This window comes from Sitodiplosis mosellana, unplaced genomic scaffold, assembly GCF_009176505.1.
Source record: "Sitodiplosis mosellana isolate CC-2019 unplaced genomic scaffold, AAFC_SMos_1.0 Smas_scaffold_1, whole genome shotgun sequence".
Lineage (NCBI taxonomy): Eukaryota > Metazoa > Arthropoda > Insecta > Diptera > Cecidomyiidae > Sitodiplosis > Sitodiplosis mosellana.
Window position 1 is genome coordinate 16,304,809 of NW_022595244.1, and position 19,447 is coordinate 16,324,255.

Consider the following 19,447-nt stretch of genomic DNA (forward strand, 5'->3'; position numbering starts at 1 on the left):
GAGTGACATATAGTCACCTCGGTCGCACCACCATCACCGGATTTGGTCGTCTGCTTGTAGGTTCATTGTGTAACGACCGAATCCATGGTGTATATATTCATTCTACAATACACATAACCAGTCAGTAAAAGAAGCACTTCGTGTGTGTATCGCGAACAGCTTACCATTCTATTTCTCTCTACCGCACAATCTTTTCATTCTCATGTATAGCCCGAGAAAAATGAACGCATACAATACGTGAGACTTAAATGGCGTTTCACACACAGCATAGCACACAACGAGAGCTGAATCGTCGTCGTCGTCGTCGTGAAGCAAACAGAGCAAAGGAAAGTGAAGTGTTACAAGCGTATAGAAAAAAATCGTAATAAAATTATTTAGAAAAAAGTTTACCATTTCGTTCGTTTGATGAAAACTCAATTTGACTGCATTGAAGTGAAAATTATTGAAATTATTTGGGTGAAGTTGTGTTTTTTTTTGTGTGTGGAATAGTGAATTATTATAACAATGGATAATCGTGCAATCGAAAATAATATTGTGGCAGGTATGTGTTTGTACGAGATTCGACGGCCACCATTATTGTGAAATTATTAGTTTTTTTTGTGTGTCGTATGGCACAATTTAGACGTATTTTCCCAATAAATTTCCATCAAATTCATTAATTTCGAGTGTTTATCTGCATTTCCATTACAGAAATATATTTTTTAATCTCAAAATTTCTGGCAAATGGACCCTTCAAACATGTTGGCGAGGTAAAAGCTCTACTCCATTTCCTACGAAATACAAAGCCAAAAATTTATTGGCCACTTTTTCGAGCCATTAATTTTTCCCGATTTTTTCCTGCAATTTTCAGGTTCTCATTCGTGAAATTGAAGAACAACAGGTAAGCATTTATGGAAACTGAAAATTTAATCGAAAAATTTTGGGCGAGGCTTGCATATAGTAGGCATCGATTGACCAACCGTGTTGTGTATTTCTCAAAGCAGTTGTTATCATTATTTGAGCGAAGCCGCCAAAAAAATCGGCTTTTCTATTCAGAATATTTTTCCATTGTGCCAAAATTGCTAAGATCCATAGTGCGTGAACTTTGTAAATTTATCAAACTCCGCCAAATGACGGCTGATTGATTTGCATAGTTAATTGAGTTTTTGTATCACATGTTATTTAAAAAAAAATTGCGCTACTATCCGGCACGTGCTTAACATTCCTGTCAAAACAAAACAATTTTGTTTATATACCGATATCAAAGAGCTTCTCAAAAAAAAATGTTCCGCAATGAAAGTACCTTGAGACGCTCAACACAGCAGCCCTATCGTCAACATCACTGGCAAACACGCTGCCTGACAAACCATTCTTAACAATGGGCTCTAAAGTGTAAAATTGAAAGAAATCCGAAACAACATCGATTGAGCACATTTTACTAATCCAATATCAACAATAAACAAAAAGTTCCTTGACCTCGGTCTCGTTACGTCTCTATCTAATGGTAGCATACTGGAGTAATTATAGGTGGTCTATTTCGATCGAAATCGAAACCAAACCAATTCGGTCGCATAAAATAAATTGCAATTGATTTTCAGGAAGTTTTTTATCCTTCGGAATTTCTTTTTAAAATGATTTTTCATAATTTTCTTCGATAGATACTGCCATCGCGACTAGACTGGCAGGGAAAATCACATGAACAGACATACAATGAACTGGTGAGTACATGTTGCATTTTGGTTTCAACAAACACATAATGTCAAATTACGTAGATTTTTAAGAAAATTTTGAAGAAAAAAATTTGGAAAACATTGTTAGTTTTGTCGAATGAATCCCTAATGACCCTTGCATTGCATCACATCAGTACACATTCACTTATATATACCGACTCATTTCGGTACTACGTGTTAGAGAGCTCATTCAATAGATTGAAAATTTCATTTGAAATGACAAAAAAAGCCGGCTGTTAGAATCAACCGAGCTGATAACAACGACGAGAACGACCTCCATTCGATTCCAAGAATTTCACTAGATTTTCCGCCGTTTGGTTCATCTTCCACAAATGATTATTTGTCTTATGTTTTGTTCTTCGTACAATGGCAGCCATATTGATAGAGTGTACGTTGCTGTTGCTGCCGTCTTCCTATACACTATAGGCAAATGCACGCAAACGAAATGAAAATGACCCGAAAAATATCGTATTTTCACACACTGTGTACGGCCACTGATAATGTTGTTTTGGCAGTTTTTTTTTGTTTTTGTTTACATTTTTCTTAGGATATCAGATGTTTGGTTGGAAATTCAGTGTCAATCTATCTATGAAAACCATACAATGAGACTAGCTATGACATTTGTAGATTTGATTTTGGTTACAGATTTTTTGCTGTTGCATCCAAAAAAAAGAATAATTTTGCTGGTTATTTGGCATTGAATATTGATAACGGGCCTGTAGCCATGGGCATGTCGCGATGTGTGTACTACAGCTGCCGATTGAGTTATAATCAAGTCAAAACACATGAAAGAGAGGCGCGTTCCCATGCACACACCAATTTTGACAAAGTGCACACAGCATTTTCTCGGGTTGTTGCCGGGAAATTGCACTATAGAAAGTGAAATTAGATTGAAGTTTTTTTTTCTTCTTCAAATTGTGTAAAGCATCCTTGCTGATACGAGCAAAATGTATTATGAAAGGTCATTGTTTGGCATAGTTTTATTGGATCTTGGTGTTGTTGCGACACACCAAATGCATGGAATATTGTGAAATTCCTTGGTTCTCATTTGAATGCGTTATTTTCAAATTGCATTTGTCTCGCCACACCATCATTATGCTCATTGTTGATTTTACATTAGTACCGAAATTATTGTTGCTACATTTTTCCATACTATTCGCTTATGAGTTGTGTGTAGAAAGTGAGTATTGACATTTAGACTTGTGACGCAGCCATCTTTGTAGTATTACATTGACTACGTGCTGCGTGCAGGTGGTGAACAAGATTTTTCTTTTTGATTGCATTTTTTGGGCGATTTTTTGTGATTTTATCACCAATTATGCAAAAAATCACAATTAATTAATTGATTTGATTTAAATTGCCGTATTTATGATAAGAATCGAAAAAAATGCAAAAAATTTTTTATTTACATTTTTTAACATTTTCGAAAAGAGCAAAAAATTCTGATGACAAAAATGCTATTCTCATAATTTTTCGCGAAAATTATTATTTCCGATCATTTTCCATGTTTGATATTTAATTTCGTTCAAAACGAAAAATTTTAACGTCGGCCATGATGGATGGAGAGCTGATTCAGTTTCTGTGTGGTGTGCTAATAATAGAGTCGATGCGAGAGTGAGACGGTTATATGTGTCGACTTGATTTGCTAAACATTTCTATGGTGAGCGCTAGAGTGAGAGACGTACATAGTTCATGTGTTGATTGTGTGCATTTTAGGGTCGAGTTGATTGTGTGCGTGCGGCTTCTATGTGTTGCTCTCTTTTCACTACAAAGGACAATGACAAAGAAGAGAAGAAGTTTCCGTATAACCGAGACACATAATACACAGAGTGAGATAGGCCGATGTACCAGTGCTACGTTCTGCTTTTATATTGTTTACGTTTCTACGGAACATTACAATGTACTATGTATGCTCTGAATGTGTGATTTCATTGTATGCTGCACACATAAAACTCAAAACAGAAAATGAATATACACTCTTTGTGATGCTGCAAAGATACAAAAGGCAATATGTACCAAAATTAAACAAGATGCTAAAATGAAATGCAAAATAATCTTGAATAGGCCCTTTGATCCTCTGATGAATGATTTGGATTTAAACAAAAATAATGGAGTTTTTTTTGTAACGAATTATGTTTTGTTTTTCTTTTGACACATTAGGAGCGGCAATATGCTCACATCGGTCCAAATCATTTGGTGGAAATATGTGCCAGAGTCACGACACTGTTGGACAGACAAATGACGCCAAGCGTGGCTGGCATTCAATCATTGTTGGGTGCCGGTCGTCAAAGCGCGTTGCGATCAGAAACAAACAGTTCGAAACCGAAATCATTAGTCGATTACTGCACACGAATACATTCGATGCCGCTGCTCGATTCAAATCGAAAATTTACACATAATCTAGGTGAGTGACGCAAATCATATCCACTTTCCTTTGAGAATGGCTCTAAAATTCAACACAAAATTGACCAATGCTCTTCACTTTATTCCATTTCCAGTTAAAGTTTTATATGGACGTGAATCGTCCGGTTCGTGTACTCGAAAACTAGCGATAACAAATCAGTTTTACAGTAAGGCACAGTTGCAACGCCGAACGCTGGGCCATTTGTCAGCGGTGTACTGTGTCTTATTTGATCGATCCGGCAAATACATAATCACCGGTGCCGATGATTTGCTCGTCAAACTGTGGAGTGCAATCGATGGTCGATTGCTGTGCACATTTCGCGGTGCATCGGCCGAAATCACTGACATTGCAGTGAACTTAGAAAATACCTTACTGGCAGCTGGTTCATTGGATCACATTGTACGCGTGTGGGATTTGCAAACGGCCAGTCCAGTTGCAGTTCTTTGCGGTCACACTGGCCGAATTACATCCGTGAACTTCTGCCCGTCACCGAGAGAGCATCTCAAATACCTCGTGACAACAAGCACCGACGGTTCGGTTGCATTCTACCAATATGCAACGTCACGAGATGGAAAAACAAATTTTGCGTAAGTTTCAAATCGAAATTGAATTTTATTAAACCAGGTTCTTCCCATAGTTTTCAAGCAAATTGTTATTTATAATTACAAATTGATCTCTTTGCAGACCAAAGCCCACACAATATCACGAAAAAATGCGTCCAGGCCAAGCGCAAATGATGAATGCAGCATTTTCGCCAGGTGGTCACTTTTTGGCGGCCGGTTCAGCTGATCACAATGTGCGAGTGTATCACATGGCCGAAGACGGGCCAAAACGTATCCTAGAAACCGAAGCACACAGTGACACCGTTGATTCAATTCAGTGGGCACACAACAGTTTACGTTATGTGTCTGGTAGCAAAGATGGTACAGCGCTTGTATGGCATTTCGAAAGACAACAATGGAAATCAATGCGACTGGAGATGACAGAGCGGCTACCAACATGCCCAACTCCGACAGAAAAGGACAAGAAATCAAGCGTTACAATGGTCGGCTGGGATTTAACTGACGAATTCGTTTTTACTGCGGTCAATGATTTCACGGTGAGTCAACTGGAAAATACTATGTACATGTCTAATGAAATACTAATGTTTTTTTTGTTGTAAAATAGATAAAAGTATGGAATGCAGCCACAGGCAAATTGCATCGAGTAATGCGCGGCCACACCGACGAATTGTACGTGCTGGAATCGCATCCAAAAGATGCGCACATTTTAATGTCAGCCGGTCACGATGGAAAGATGATCATTTGGGATGTGAAGGAAGGCGTTTCATTGGTCAGTTTTACAAATTTGATTGATGGACAGGGTCATGGTGGCTTGTATGACGCAAAATGGTCACCAGATGGTACAATGATTGCGGCAACCGACTCCCATGGCCATATGTTGATGTATGGATTTGGTGATGGGCATAAAAGACTGAAAGAGTTACCGCCCGAATTGTTTTTCCACACCGATTATCGGCCGCTCATCCGTGACACGAATCATTTTGTGTTGGATGAACAAACACAGACTGCACCACATTTGATGCCACCACCATTTCTTGTTGATGTCGATGGAAATCCATACCCACCACCGTTACAGAAATTAGTTCCAGGCCGTGAAAGTTGCTCAGCCGATCAACTTGTACCGAACATTTCGGTGGGACCGGAAGGAATCGAAGTGGTCGAAGGGAACGCTGTTTCGCACATCGACCGTTTAATTGCAGGTAAGCTTAAAACTTTGAATAGAAACAAAGTTTTCACATGTTCGGACACAACCTCATTGATATTGATATTGCCCTTGTTTTGTAGCTTTGGCAAATCGTCATGGCGCCGGAGGAATGGCTGACGTTGGAACGGAAAGAAACGGCAATGTTGACAACCAAAATATTGACAATGCAAACCTTCACGGCGGAAATGTTGGCGGCGCATATCAACTGGGCGTTGCTCCGGCTGCGGCAGCTGCAGCCGCTGCACAGAATCGACTCATCAATGGCAATGAACCGAACGCAGCAAATGCAGAGCAAAATGCTGAGCAAAATGGTGATCGCTTGAATCAAAACCGAATCGCAGCTCGACGAATAGCTGAAGAGGAAGGTATCAGACGAAGTGTAGGCAATTGGCAAAGTGGAATAAAAGCAATCCAATGGTTTCGTCGCTATGTACGACCGATGCCACACTCACGACTACAAATGCTACGAAATACGGTTTATGTGGCTGGTCAACAAGAGTTGGAACATTACAAACGTGAACTGCGTCGGAAACCGATCATGATAAACACAGCCACTCCGAGCTCATCGTCTTCTTTACGGGGACCACATGTTCGTGGCAGAAGAGCTATTGGTCGAACGCGTAGTGCGAATACGCTACAGAGCAACGCAAATCAATCGGCCAGCCGTGCAACGTATCGCACACGTGCCGTTCATGAGCGTGAACAACAGGATATTGATGATGACGAGGAAGATGATCACAGTGCCACGAGTGTTTCAAGCGATTCGAGCGATGGCACATTGGCCGAAGATCAACTCTCCTCCAGTTCAGACACTGACGATACACAAAGTTCCGACTATTCTGATTGGGTAAATCCGGATGCTGAGCAAGCGACACTTGTGCCCCCAAAACGATCACGGCGCAAACGCGCCAAACCACGCTCATATTCGCCAAGCGAAGGTCCAAGTAGTCAAGTTATTCGTGGTATAGGACGCCGAAATCTACCGATTGGCGATAACAATGAAATTCCAGAAAACTTTCGACCACCCGAATGGCTGTCAGAAGTTATTCCACGCAAAGCACCGTACTATCCACAAATGGGCGATGAAGTTGTCTACTTCCGTCAAGGTAAGTGTACATATTAAATTTAAAAAAAAAGTTAAATGATAAATTAAATGTTCAAACTTATATCCGTCAAGGCCATAAATTGTATCTCGAAGCAGTGAACCAGAAAAATGTGTACAAAGTAGTGGGAACTGAGCCATGGGTGCGATTGGATTTGCGAGACTATGAATTTGTCAAAGTGATTGGTATCAAATACGAAATCAAACCGCCACGATTATGCTGCCTAAAATTAGCACTGATGAACAACGATGGAACGCTGAAGAATCAAACATTTACCATAAAATATCACGATATGCCTGATGTGCTGGATTTCCTTGTATTGAAGCAGACATATGATACGGCCGTGCGCCGACTGTGGACAACCGGTGATCGTTTCCGATGCATGATCGATGATGGTTGGTGGATTGGCCAAATTACCGGCCGCGTTCCATATTCGGACGAGTTTCCCGATTCGTTGTTCATGTGTTTCCAAATTCGCTGGGACAGCGGTGAAACAGAGCGTATGAGTCCATGGGACATGGAACCGATTGACAATAGCCGAATGCCAAATGAAGTTGGCGGCGTTGTTCATGTACAAGGCGAAGAATTACAGATGATGCTCTATCAGCCAACCAGTGAAGAATGGCCACGCGGTGATCGTGATGGTACATGCCGTCGAATTGTTGCCGGTTTAGAGGAAGTTATGGGTCTTGCGATAGCCGATCCATTTTTGGTGCCTGTTGATCTTAACATTTATCCATCGTATGCATTTGTTGTGGAGTATCCAATTGACTTGACCACAATCAAAGCACGTTTCGAAAATCATTTCTATCGGCGCATCGCATCCGCACAATTCGATGTACGATATTTAGCGACGAATGCTGAAAAATTCAATCAAAGCGACAGTCACATCGTGAAAAATGCTCGAATCATCACCGATCTATGTCTGCGAATCATACAGTAAGTGGGCGTTATTTTTTTTTAGCCTATCCCAATGATTGAGTTACGTTATTTGCACGCGAATTTGTGAAAATTTGTTTGCAATATTGCCATATGGCTAATTTTATTTGCTTGAAATTTGCAGGGATAGCGATATTGATGTAAACGCAGTCTACCACCAACTCGTTGCTACATACACATCAGACTCAGACGACCAAAACCCAGGAACGAGCACGGGCCACATCACTCCTTCTGGAAGAAGACGGTTTGTAGCCTATCGACAGATTCATTTGATATGTTTTATTGAATCAATATTTCGGTTCCAGATCTCGCAGAAATGCAGCACTGAACAGCTCTGGAAGCAGTGGTAGTGGAGACTGGCGAGATAAATGCCGACAAGTTTTGGAAATCATTTGGAATCATGAAGACTCTGAACCGTTTAGAGAACCAGTCGATACAATTGATCATCCAGGTAATTACATTTTTCGTTTCGAATCAACCACTTTTTTCACAGTTTTTTTTTTTGAAGATGATTGACTTTGACACAAAACATTACTATTTTTGGATATAATAAGAGTGGAGCTAAGAAAAATAATGAAATCTTTTAAAATTCCAGATTATTTGCAAGTCATCGACACTCCAATGGATTTACGAACGGTCAAAGAGGATCTATTGGGCAGCAACTACCAATCGAAAATGGAATTTTTGAAAGATGTCCGTATGATTTTTACCAATTCTCGACACTATAACACCAATCCACGATCAAGAGTAAGTTTCAATTATACATTCTCCAATCAAACACACACACACACAAAACAAAAAATTCATTTTACTCATTCTTCTTTCCTTCATGCTTTGTCTATTCTATTCATAATAATCAAACGTTCATGCTCGAAATATTTCGCAAAAAAAAAACACTTGCACAAAAAACATGAATATTTTGCCACAATTTCCTCCTCCATCGTTATTCGAATCAAAATTCATAAAAAAAATGTCATTGTTAACCCAAAGGAAACAACGTCGGTAAGCGAACAAAAAAGCCTTCATCATATAGATAATTACTCGCAATTTAAGTCATTTCCATTTCGAAAACCCTTTTTTTTATTTATTTCGATCAAAATTTGCATGAAAAAGTTGAAAATGTCATTGAATCGAGAAGGCTTCGCTTGCAGCACACAAAATTTTAATTGGCAATTTGTGTCAATCCTTTTGTATTTATTTTCAAAATTCAAATGAAACCAAATCTCATATAACTTTGTGGTGTTTTTTAAATCATATTTTCAAAAAGCTAATCATGTTTATTTGTGTATACTATTCCTCATTTATTTCGTTTGATTCGTTTTCTCGGACCGGAGCTTTAAAGCAAAATCTAACTGAATACAATTTAATTCTCTTTCACAGATCTACACGATGACATTGCGGCTGAGTAATTTGTTTGAAGAGCAAATGAAAAAGATATTCAAACGGTCATCATCACGATTGAATCGATCGAATCGATCGAATCGAGGTCGAAATGAACGGCGCCGAAATGGTGCGTCCACATCACATGCGCACACAAATGATGGCCCGAGCACGTCACGCACGTACACACGAGTACGACGCCATAGTAGCGATGAGGAGCAAGAAGTGGATGTGATGAATGGTGAAACGCCATCGACAAGCACGGGCCGACCGATGCGACAAATTCGAGTACGCCAAACAAATCGAACGGCCAATGGTGTTTCATCGTCGAACAATGAAGCCGGCCCAAGTGGTTTTCGTAACAAACGAACGCGTCAACTGCAAAGCGACAATGGAATGAGCGAACAGAGCAGTGAATCTAGTGAGAGTGAATCGAGTAACGAATCGGAGAATTACGATCCAAACGAACCAAAGAGCAGCCGAAAAACAAAAACAGCGAAAAAGAAAGAGCAACGCACGAATGGCACGAATTCATCGAAACGACCACGTCGTCTCGTTCTGCACGAATCGTCCGATGACGAACAGGTCGATGAAGAGCCACCAACGGTGCCGGTGAGCAGTCAAAATGGTAAACGTGCAAGAGGTCGACCGCGAAAAAATCAAATTAGTGACGATGAAAGTGAAGGCGACGGAAATGAGTCAGAGGCGGAGGAACAATCAGACGATCAGAGCGAAGAACAAAGTGAAGAAGAAGCGGCGGAACAAGATAGTTATCGACCAAAACGAATGGCAGCACAACAATCACTCGTTCGATCGACGCGACGAAGTAGCCGACGAAATCAATCTGACGACTCTGACACACCACTGCGGCCACGGCGAAATACATCGAAACGAGTGCAAGAGGACGATAGCTATGATGAATCCGAAATTACCACATCATCAAATCGTCGCACGGTGACAAACCCACAGGAGCAACGCACTCGGACACGTCGTCAAATGAACACGTCGCCCGATCATGAGGAATCTATCCATGAAGAATCAGTGAGACCGACTCGATCCACGCGACACACACTGAATTCCATCCGAAATAATGGAACGATCGCACAGGATTCGGAAGAAGACAGCGATGACGAAGTGCTTAGTCATATTGCTAGACAAAATCGACCGAAGCGAAGTCCGCGCGGCCAATCAGCTCCTTCAATGCCAACATCAACCGAATTTGTTGACACTTCGTCGCCGATTCATCTGAATGGCACCCCCCTACCTCGTACTCGGGAAATGATTCGACGCAAACAATCGGCCATTTCGACAAGTAGCACATCAGCTGTGGTGTCGGCGTCGAGCCCAACCGGTTATCATAGTGTAACACGCTCTATGACAACTACAGAAACGACATCACAGATTGAAATACGAAGAAATCAGGTGAGTTTCGGAAGACCTAAGCAAATTGAATTACTTGAATACAGATGATGAGTTTTGGTAATTCTAAAAAATGAATTCTTTTCAAATATTCTCGATTCCAGGTACAAGAAGATCACAACTATGGCGAACCAGGCCCATCTACCCTACGCTATTCACGGCGGACACAATTGTCACGACTTCAACGCAGCACCGAAGAGCTTGATAAATCCGTTGCAAGCAACGCCGATTGTCCAGTCGATCCACTTCGAATACCTGAAAGCATATCCGGCCGCTTGCGAAATCGAACACCGCGAAGTAATGCACATGTTGACAATGAAAATGACAGTGATCCAGACGATGACAAGCCGCTGCATTTAATGGTCACCGAATCACCAACACGTGGCAGATCGAGCCGACATCCAACGCGATATTCCGATGAACACGTTAGCCAGTCACCGGCTGGATCATCAAGTGTGCCCACCTCATCGACGCGTAGCGGCCGAACGCAAAAACGGCCATACTACAACGAAGAATCGGACGAAGAAGAGAGTCATCGATCGAAACGGCAAACTACTCAAGGCCGGTACGTACAAATCAACCGTCCATCCACTTAGCATCAGTCTTATTTATTCAGAATAATTGAATTTTAAATGTTTTAATTTACAGCACCACATGGAACAGTTCAGGCAGTGGCAATCCAACTACACGCCGGGAAGTGAATAAGGGCCAGTATTTTGAAGGCGACTCGTCGAACAGTGATTTCGATGAAAATGACGATGAGGAAGAAGCGGAAGAGCAAATCAGTATCAGTAGTCGTGGTCGAGTGCGAAAAATATCGTCAAAGGTGCGTGGATACTTCCGCGAATAAGTTTTTGCTAGCACTAACACAAAACACACGCATGAAAAACAAAATGTTTCAAGCAATTCTGAAGATGCATACGAATTTTTTTCTGACTCGATAGTTTGTAAAACGTACGGCGTTACATAAGTGAATGTTTTGTTCTTGTCAATATTGTACAACAGCATAAAATCGTATTTTTTTCACACAAAAAACCGACAAAGCGATGTGTACCTCAACATGAATAACATATGCAAAAAACATAAAAACTGCCTTTGGTTTCATAGCACATAGAAACGTTTCTTTCGCATCAATCAAACACTTCTTCCTTCCACCACTATCGGTTCATTGCTAATGGGTGCAGCGAAATAATGTAGTAGAATTGGGCGCGGCGTTTTTTTAATTAACACATAATCCAGATAATAATTTCTATTTAATTAGCTAATTTGAAGTAATTTTTAGTTAATTTTTGTTCCTTTGCATTTATTCTTATGATTTTCTTTCTATTTTTTTCCCTCTTTTTTTTTTCTCTCTACAAACCATTTAGATGAAAAAGATTCGTTAGAGTCAACACCTTCAATCGATGTAAAATTCTACTTACACAACAATGATTTCTATCCAAACAAACGAAAAACGATTGCGATTTTCCCTTGTCTTCTTACTTCCAATTATTTGTGAACTTTTTCATTGGTACAACTTTCGTTAAAATAATTATAGTTTTTTTTTCCCTTTATTTCCTTCGATGAGCTACAAATATATTCTCGTAGTCTATGAAATAATCTCATTTATTCGAAAATTAGAAGTCTGACTAATTATTTAGTTATTAGTTTATATAAACCATGTTCTTGTACATCAGAAACAAAAGCACACGCGTGCTAAATAAAGAAAAAATAAATACGAAACACATCAACAAAATGAACAAATCCAATGTGAAATTAAAAGTCTTTATTTGAAGGGATTTCAAACGAAGAAGAAGCGACAAAAATGCATTATTGACTATATGCGAAACAAATCACTGAAACTAAATAAAAAATCCATTACGAATTTCATTGAGTTAATCAAATTATTATTATTATCATTCTAATTATTGCAAGTGAATCCCATGCAAACATGTTGTATTTGTAAAGTTTGAAACGAATAATATAAATAAAGAAAAAAATGTTATAGTGCATAAGTAAATACGCCGAATTCAAGTAATTCAATAAATTATTAGAAAAATACATTTTTGACAGAAACGGAGTTTTTTGTTTTACTTGCCATTTTTTCACCTTTAAAGCGGTCCAAGATGCACTCTTGTAAGTACTAAAAACCGACACAAAATAATAAATAAAACTCTTGTCTGTTTATTTTTGGTTTTTTTTTTTTATTATGTATAATGAATAATAAAAGTTTAGATTCTCTAAAAAGAGGAAAAAGGGTGAGATTCATGCTAACATTGTTTAAATTGTAAATAAAGTAAATTGGATTTGTTATAAATGCAACTACACGTAAATTTATGATGCAAAAGCAAATCGATTATGTTGAAATTACTGTTTGTTTTTTTGAATGAAAATTTTCTTGTTGGTGACAGTGACTTTGCCTTCGGATGTTGCATTTGTTTGTTGAGGATAATTGGTGAGCATCGGTTGTTGCGATAGATTCCGTTTCATTCCATTGTTCGAGCTGAAGATATGTTTCAGCAGGCTGATTTTTTGCTTTTGCTTATGATAAACGTCCATTGGTCCGGTGGTGTCGCGTTTCGAACTGGTGGCCAGAGCAGTGTTTGCAAAGCGATACGAATGACGTTGCTGTTGGCCCGTGCCACTGTAGTCATGGATACCATGGAAACCCAATTCGTTGCCAAATGGAAGATGTCGATTCTTGGGATGGATTAAATGTAACGGTGATGGCAACATTAATGATTCATTCGCTAGACTCGACGATGCGCCACAATCTTCGCCAGCTTTTTGCAATAGCATTGTCAGAGTCGTTTCATATTGCTTCTGTAGATCAAGTGTGTTACGTTCCTCTTTCAAACGAATCTGTTGGAACTTATTGTAGAGCGTTTGTTCGCGTAATTTCCATTCATTACGCTCTTGCTCCAATTGCAGCTGCTGATTTTCCAGCTGACGACTTGACTCGCGCAAGTCGACAATTTTCTGAAAGCATTTGTAAAGCAATACTTTCATCTCTTTCTCGTTTAATTTACTTAATTGACTCATGAGATCTGAATTTTCGACAAAATTTCGATTCAAAAGATCGCGACCACAGATTAATTGGTTTTTCATTTCCATTGCATAATCAATGACTTCCTTAGCAACATCATATTCGAGTATTTTTCGCGCTTCCCATTCGGTGCATCGTTCCTTCTTGAACTTTTGATTGAGATTGCATTGGAGGTCGGTCAGTTTTTCGCGTTGTTTCCGCAAATTCCAAATCTCATGTCGAATTGACTGAACCATTTCACTTTCGTCATTGTTACGGTGTAGGTACTCGCTTTTTTCTTTCAATACACAATCCAACTGAGTGATGCGCGTGTCTACATTTACACAGGCCGTTGATTTTTTCTCTTCCTTGGCATTTCGAATTTTTTCAATTTTCAACTTTCCTTCAAGATCTTTTAGCAATTTTCGGTCTTCTTTCAATGCTTTTGTCAAAATCAACAGGTCTTTTTTACGCGTTTTCACATCCTGTTCGTATTCCTTGATCGTTTTATCACTGCGTTGGCTGGCTTCCTTCAGTTGATGCTTTTCATTCAACTGTATTTCGATTTTAGATAGTTCCATTTTGTATTTGTTGATATCCTTCTTTTCTTGACTGTCGGCCAACAATATGATGAGCTGTTTCTTCTTCTTTTGCAACGCAGCCATTTTCTTATTGAGCTCGTGTTTTGCTCTATCCCTGTCACCATTCGATTCTCCCACCCCTTTGATTAGCTCTTGTTCCTTTTTGATAATTCGTTTTAGCTCATCAATTTCGTCTTCTTTTGATTTGATATCGTTCCGAAGCCGACGAATGTCATTGTATATCATCAACTCTGACTTGTGTCGATTGGCCATTCTCAACGGATGCAAATGGTCAGAATTTTCTAAGAATGCTGTCGCTTCACGACAAATCGTATTATTCATGCTGATCTGTTGATTGTTTCGCATGCCTTCTTCAGCGATTCGATTGAGGTGATCGATTTCGGAACTGCTCAAACCACTGCTGTCGCCCACTTGAATTGATCGCCGTCGATTTTTTGTGGTAGCTTTTGGAGATCCAGTGGGCCCAGCTCCTAAATCATCTTGTTTGTCTTCAAAACTTGTGGTTACACCGTTTGGATATGCATCAATAAAATCTCTATAGTTATCTTCAATCATTTCATTTATTTTGCATGAAAAACTCGTCATTAGCTCCGAAACTTTTGCTTCCAATTGCTCCAAGTTTTCCTCTGCATCGCTGTCATTGTCAGAGAATGTGGCATTTCGACCGGAGATATCGGTTTTTTCTTGATCCATCATAATCTCAGCATTACTCACTTCGTCAACATCACTGTTTTCATCGGTTTCTTGAATCGGCTTTAACAGGCGAGCATTTGATATTACTCCCGCTGAACCGAACGATTCACACTCTTGCTTCAAATACATCCACTCTTCGATACACTCGCGATCATCTTCATTCAATGTTTTATTGTTCATTAGCAATTTGCTGAACAAGCCCTCAGCATTTGCAATCAGTTTCATCCATTGTGCGGCAGCAAATTCAATTCCAGGTGCATTTTGGTTGGCTGTGTTCATTTTGTTCATCACATCGGCGGCCGGATTGTATGACGAAAACTTTGACAAGCGTGGATCAATCATAACAGCCGGATCAATTAGGTTGGCAATCGGCATATTATTATCGGAAAATGTATTAAGTATAACTGCATTGCGAACAAATTGGGTTTTGTATGCAAAATGAAGGTTTTCAAGTGTCTCAAAAACATCTTGTTCCAGCGGCGATACGCAGCAAATCAATAGCGTTTGTGCTCTTCCACCAAACGAGTCTTTAAGTAATCTGGTCAACATAGTCTCTTCGTATTGATTCATCAATAAATTTCGATCATTTTCCAATGTCGTCGGATCACACAGTAACATCACAATACGTTCCAGAACCTGTAGACCCGGATCTTTTGGCACACTAATTTCCTCGTTATACTGATTGAGAGTGAGTATTCGTTGTGTGCCCACCAAATCACAAAAGCTTGCTGTTGATAGTCGATGTTGAAGCAAACCATCTGGGCTAATCCATTGTTGTTCGATTGTTATGGTGAAAATGCTGTGCGTTGCCGCCGGATTTCGATTAGTAAAACCGATTCGTAGGCACTGGAAAACATCATTGAGATTGTTGCATTGAATAATTCCGTCACCCAAAATGTCGTGTATCTCATTTCCAATCAGTTCGATCCATGCAACATTCACCGAAAAACGGCATCCACTCGGTCGTTTTGCCAACTCTGTGAATATGTGACAAATAGCACGTGGCACAATACCCTGTTCCAATTCACTGCAAATACCGTCAAAGCCTGGCCCATACATGCAATACGTTTTCCCAGTGCAACATTGACCATAGCTTACGATTGACACATCATAACCTTCGAGAAAATTTCTTATCATCGGTTGCACGGTGGTGCGATAGATAAACTCTTGTGAACATCCATACGGAAGAGCATGGCGAATTTTGAACGAAGATTTTTCGGTGTCCACTGCATTCCCATTGTTGTCTTCGATTGAACGAGATCGTGTAACTTGTACCAAACCAACTCCTTCCTTTTCCACACTTGGATCGCACCCATTTGACAGTACCACATCCAATGGATTTATATTGCTGTTCTCGATATACTTTGGGAATGTTTCCACCCGACACAATTCATTTGGATAACATGGAAAAGTTCGTACAGCTACTTGAATTGGTATTTCCATTTTGATTATATCGATTCGTCCACACTTTTACATTGCTTTTTCATTAACACAGTAACGTTGTCTACTGAATGTTGTATGTTTTTTGTATCCCTTCATTCGTCATTGCTTTAAGTCATCTAAATCGGAGAGAAATTTACTCAAATTTAACTGTCTTGTGTATTCAACGTGGTTTATCCGTGTTTTAATGCTGAATTCCACGGAAAAATTGTAGCAAATACGTAATTTACTCACCTTTTTCTTTCTTGAAGGTGACCAACAATTGCGAAGATTTACAAACAAATAAAAAGAAATGTCAAATAAGGAAGAAGAATACGAAGCATTCTCACGCACACGCACACGAACTAAACCTAATCACGTATAAGCTGTCAAGCATACACTAGCTCTGGTTGAAAATGTCAAACCGGTTTGAAATTCCTTCAGAGTCCTTCTTGCTGTGAGTAAATAGGGATTTTTATTTTTATTCTTTTTTTCTCTCCAGAGAATGGCTGTTATCTTTTAAGAAGAATGATAAAATGATGCGAAGGCAGAATGGATTTGCTTTTCGTTCTTTGACCTGTTGCTTTTTTGAAACAACTACCTGCTAATCATGAGTAATTATTTACTTGTTGTAAGGTACGGTCTGTACATTTCCATATGGAGATTTACAAGGGGAAAAAAAGGTCAAACTCCACTTCATCATCAGTACATTATGGTTATTTTATTTGAAAAAAAAAATTAGTGGTTTTTTCGTCATGAAAACATTCATAGATTATAATTATAATGCGGATCAGTTCCATAAAATTTCCCCTAAATTTATAATGCAATATGCAATAAGTTTAAAGATGTTCATATTCATCGTACAGTGGGCGCATTCGAATCAATATTTTTCCAGTAAGTTTTGGTGTATCCTTCAGTCCTGCCTTCGGTGGTTGTGTCCAAATGATGACCATGCATGCACCGTGCAATTGTTGTCTTTTCCCATTTAAAAATGCTAGTTGATGATTGATGCGCGGCCAGACGTCGTGTGCCAAAACGATTTTTTTCAACTTTGGCAAGCATTCAATGAATGGTTGTATAAAATTTACGACACTTGGTGTGAAATAGCATGAATTTCGTACAATTAATAGCTCAAGATTTGGTGTCACGTTGGCGATCATTCTGGCGGAATAGTCACAATTTGCAAGGTTGTTCAAGTGCAATTCTTTCAAGTTCATTAGCATATCGATGTTTGTTGGAAGGTCCTTGGCAAAGTCAACATTTGTGATATGAAGTGCATACAATTTGTCAATTCCAGCTAAATTGTTTAAATTATCAATGAAAACGTCCTTAACGTCGGCGCTGCCAAATTCCAGAGACAATCGCCGGAATTGTTGACGCCCCGAAATGTCCAAAAGTTGTGCATAAATGCTGCGAAAATCACAATCGCCACCAACTGTTAAAAATAGCTCCTCCAAATCCAAGGCAGCAATCGCATTCATGACATTTTGAATTTTCGACAGATAGGAACACAACCGTGAACGGCATGTAAACTTTTTTATCTGTGGATTACGTTGCATAAACACGTCCAATTCTAAATGACTCGATGTGCCATCCAGTTGAATATCTAAATGTTCGAGCAATGGATAACGTTGCTGTAGCCATGGTGATGCCACTCCGTGTCCATTGGGGAATGCACACTGTTTGACGGTTAAACTTTTGATATTCGTGCTACGTTTTAGCACATACTGGTAAAATTCTTCTGATTCGCAATTCACAAATTCGATAACTTCAACGCGCCCCAAGACTTTGTCCATAATTTTACCTTCCTTCTCTTCCAATATCATATTCTCGAAACGAAGAACTTTCGGGTATTCATTGCACTGTGAATGTACGTAGTACATCAACAAGTCTATGTCATCGTGTGTGTACTGTTTTGTCATCCATTTAGGCCATCTTTGCTTTGCCATTCCTCGAAATGACACATTCTGTATGACATCTTTCAGTTCACCATACTTTTTTACGGCCACAATTCCATTTATCCTAGCTATTTCGGCGCGTTTATTTGCATACCTGCGTCCAAAGTAGACTTTGACCAAATTTTGAATACGCACACAGGTTTCGTGCAGTGCAGGTAGATCGACCGCACACAACCATTTGAATATTGCCTCGAAGCAATCATCGTTTAACCGAAATATGTCAGCAGTTTGTTCGATTTTTGCTGGCCGTGGTGGTTTTAATATTGTGTAAGATGTGCTGGCTGGCTCAAATTCAATTCTTGCCCGCTTCGCTGGTTTCATTCTGAATGTCGATGATTTTTTAGGTTTTATTCTAAATCGCGAACGATTACAACTCAGTCAGCGAAATGATATTTTTAATGATTTTCACAAAATAACTCCTTACCTTGATGCGTTTTCTTTAATACTACTTTGATTTTTCTCTAAAAATGACAAAGCCGACGGATTTTCTGCCTGCTTTGCACTGTTGTTTTTCTAATTGATTTTCACTGTTTTGACAGCAAAAATGTCAAATCATAAATGTTTTTGTACGCTTTGTCGTCGATTGGTGGAGACACATGCTACATAAATTGAGCTGTAGCTCGCCATTTATAAAATTCAATTTTTCAGCATTTTAGATGGTTTAGTAACAAGTCGGTTTCATTGTTGATCCAAAAATTTCCATAAGAAATTGTACCAGAAGCTAAGAAAGTACTTGCCTTTTTTGTTTTTTTACCAAATTGTAGTCATAATCGAGTAATTTTCAGCTGAGCAGATTTGGATTTTTTCCCTCAAAGTTAAATACGGTTTTTGGATTTTCGATAAGAGCAGTTCAACAGAGATAAAAAAAAAACTAGAGATAATCCGTTGCAAGTATGAAGAAACAGTTTTTTTTCCTAGAGACTCTCTTACCATTGAATTGCTTCAAAATAGAAAGTGCCACGTCTAGCATTTGTTGTAATTACCTTTTGGCAAATGACTTGAAGTCATTTGTACACGTAATTAAAGCATTCTTCTAATGAGCTAAAAATT

General features: G+C 39.2%; 3 protein-coding genes across 4 annotated transcripts; 1 reads left to right on the plus strand and 2 right to left on the minus strand.

Annotated features, from left to right (window-relative positions):
• On the plus strand, nt 1–12,776 carry LOC129577596 (bromodomain and WD repeat-containing protein 3). Of its 2 annotated transcripts, XM_055464967.1 has the most exons (17): nt 1–541; nt 691–749; nt 851–880; nt 1,638–1,697; nt 3,870–4,113; nt 4,208–4,700; nt 4,798–5,212; nt 5,281–5,875; nt 5,961–6,986; nt 7,058–7,922; nt 8,047–8,166; nt 8,228–8,373; nt 8,518–8,669; nt 9,303–10,724; nt 10,826–11,286; nt 11,370–11,547; nt 12,089–12,776. In XM_055464967.1, the coding sequence occupies exons 1-17, from the start codon at nt 505–507 to the stop codon at nt 12,104–12,106; spliced, it is 6,321 nt and encodes a 2,106-aa protein (XP_055320942.1). In that variant the 5' UTR covers nt 1–504; the 3' UTR covers nt 12,107–12,776. The 2 variants fall into 2 exon arrangements, with proteins under 2 accessions (XP_055320942.1, XP_055320932.1); XM_055464957.1 differs by having other exon boundaries at nt 11,370–12,776.
• Nucleotides 12,777–12,883: 107 nt separating this feature from the next.
• LOC129577602 (kinesin-like protein costa) lies at nt 12,884–16,822 on the minus strand. The gene is made up of 2 exons (XM_055464981.1): nt 16,695–16,822; nt 12,884–16,579 (listed from the first exon to the last, which is right to left on the minus strand). The coding sequence occupies exon 2, from the start codon at nt 16,461–16,463 to the stop codon at nt 13,068–13,070; it is 3,396 nt and encodes a 1,131-aa protein (XP_055320956.1). The 5' UTR covers nt 16,464–16,579; nt 16,695–16,822; the 3' UTR covers nt 12,884–13,067.
• Nucleotides 16,823–17,138: 316 nt separating this feature from the next.
• On the minus strand, nt 17,139–19,082 carry LOC129577611 (uncharacterized). Its single transcript, XM_055464993.1, has 2 exons — nt 18,822–19,082; nt 17,139–18,749 (listed from the first exon to the last, which is right to left on the minus strand). Exon 2 carries the CDS (start codon nt 18,716–18,718, stop codon nt 17,279–17,281), a length of 1,440 nt encoding a protein of 479 aa, XP_055320968.1. The 5' UTR covers nt 18,719–18,749; nt 18,822–19,082; the 3' UTR covers nt 17,139–17,278.
• Nucleotides 19,083–19,447: the final 365 nt, after the last annotated feature.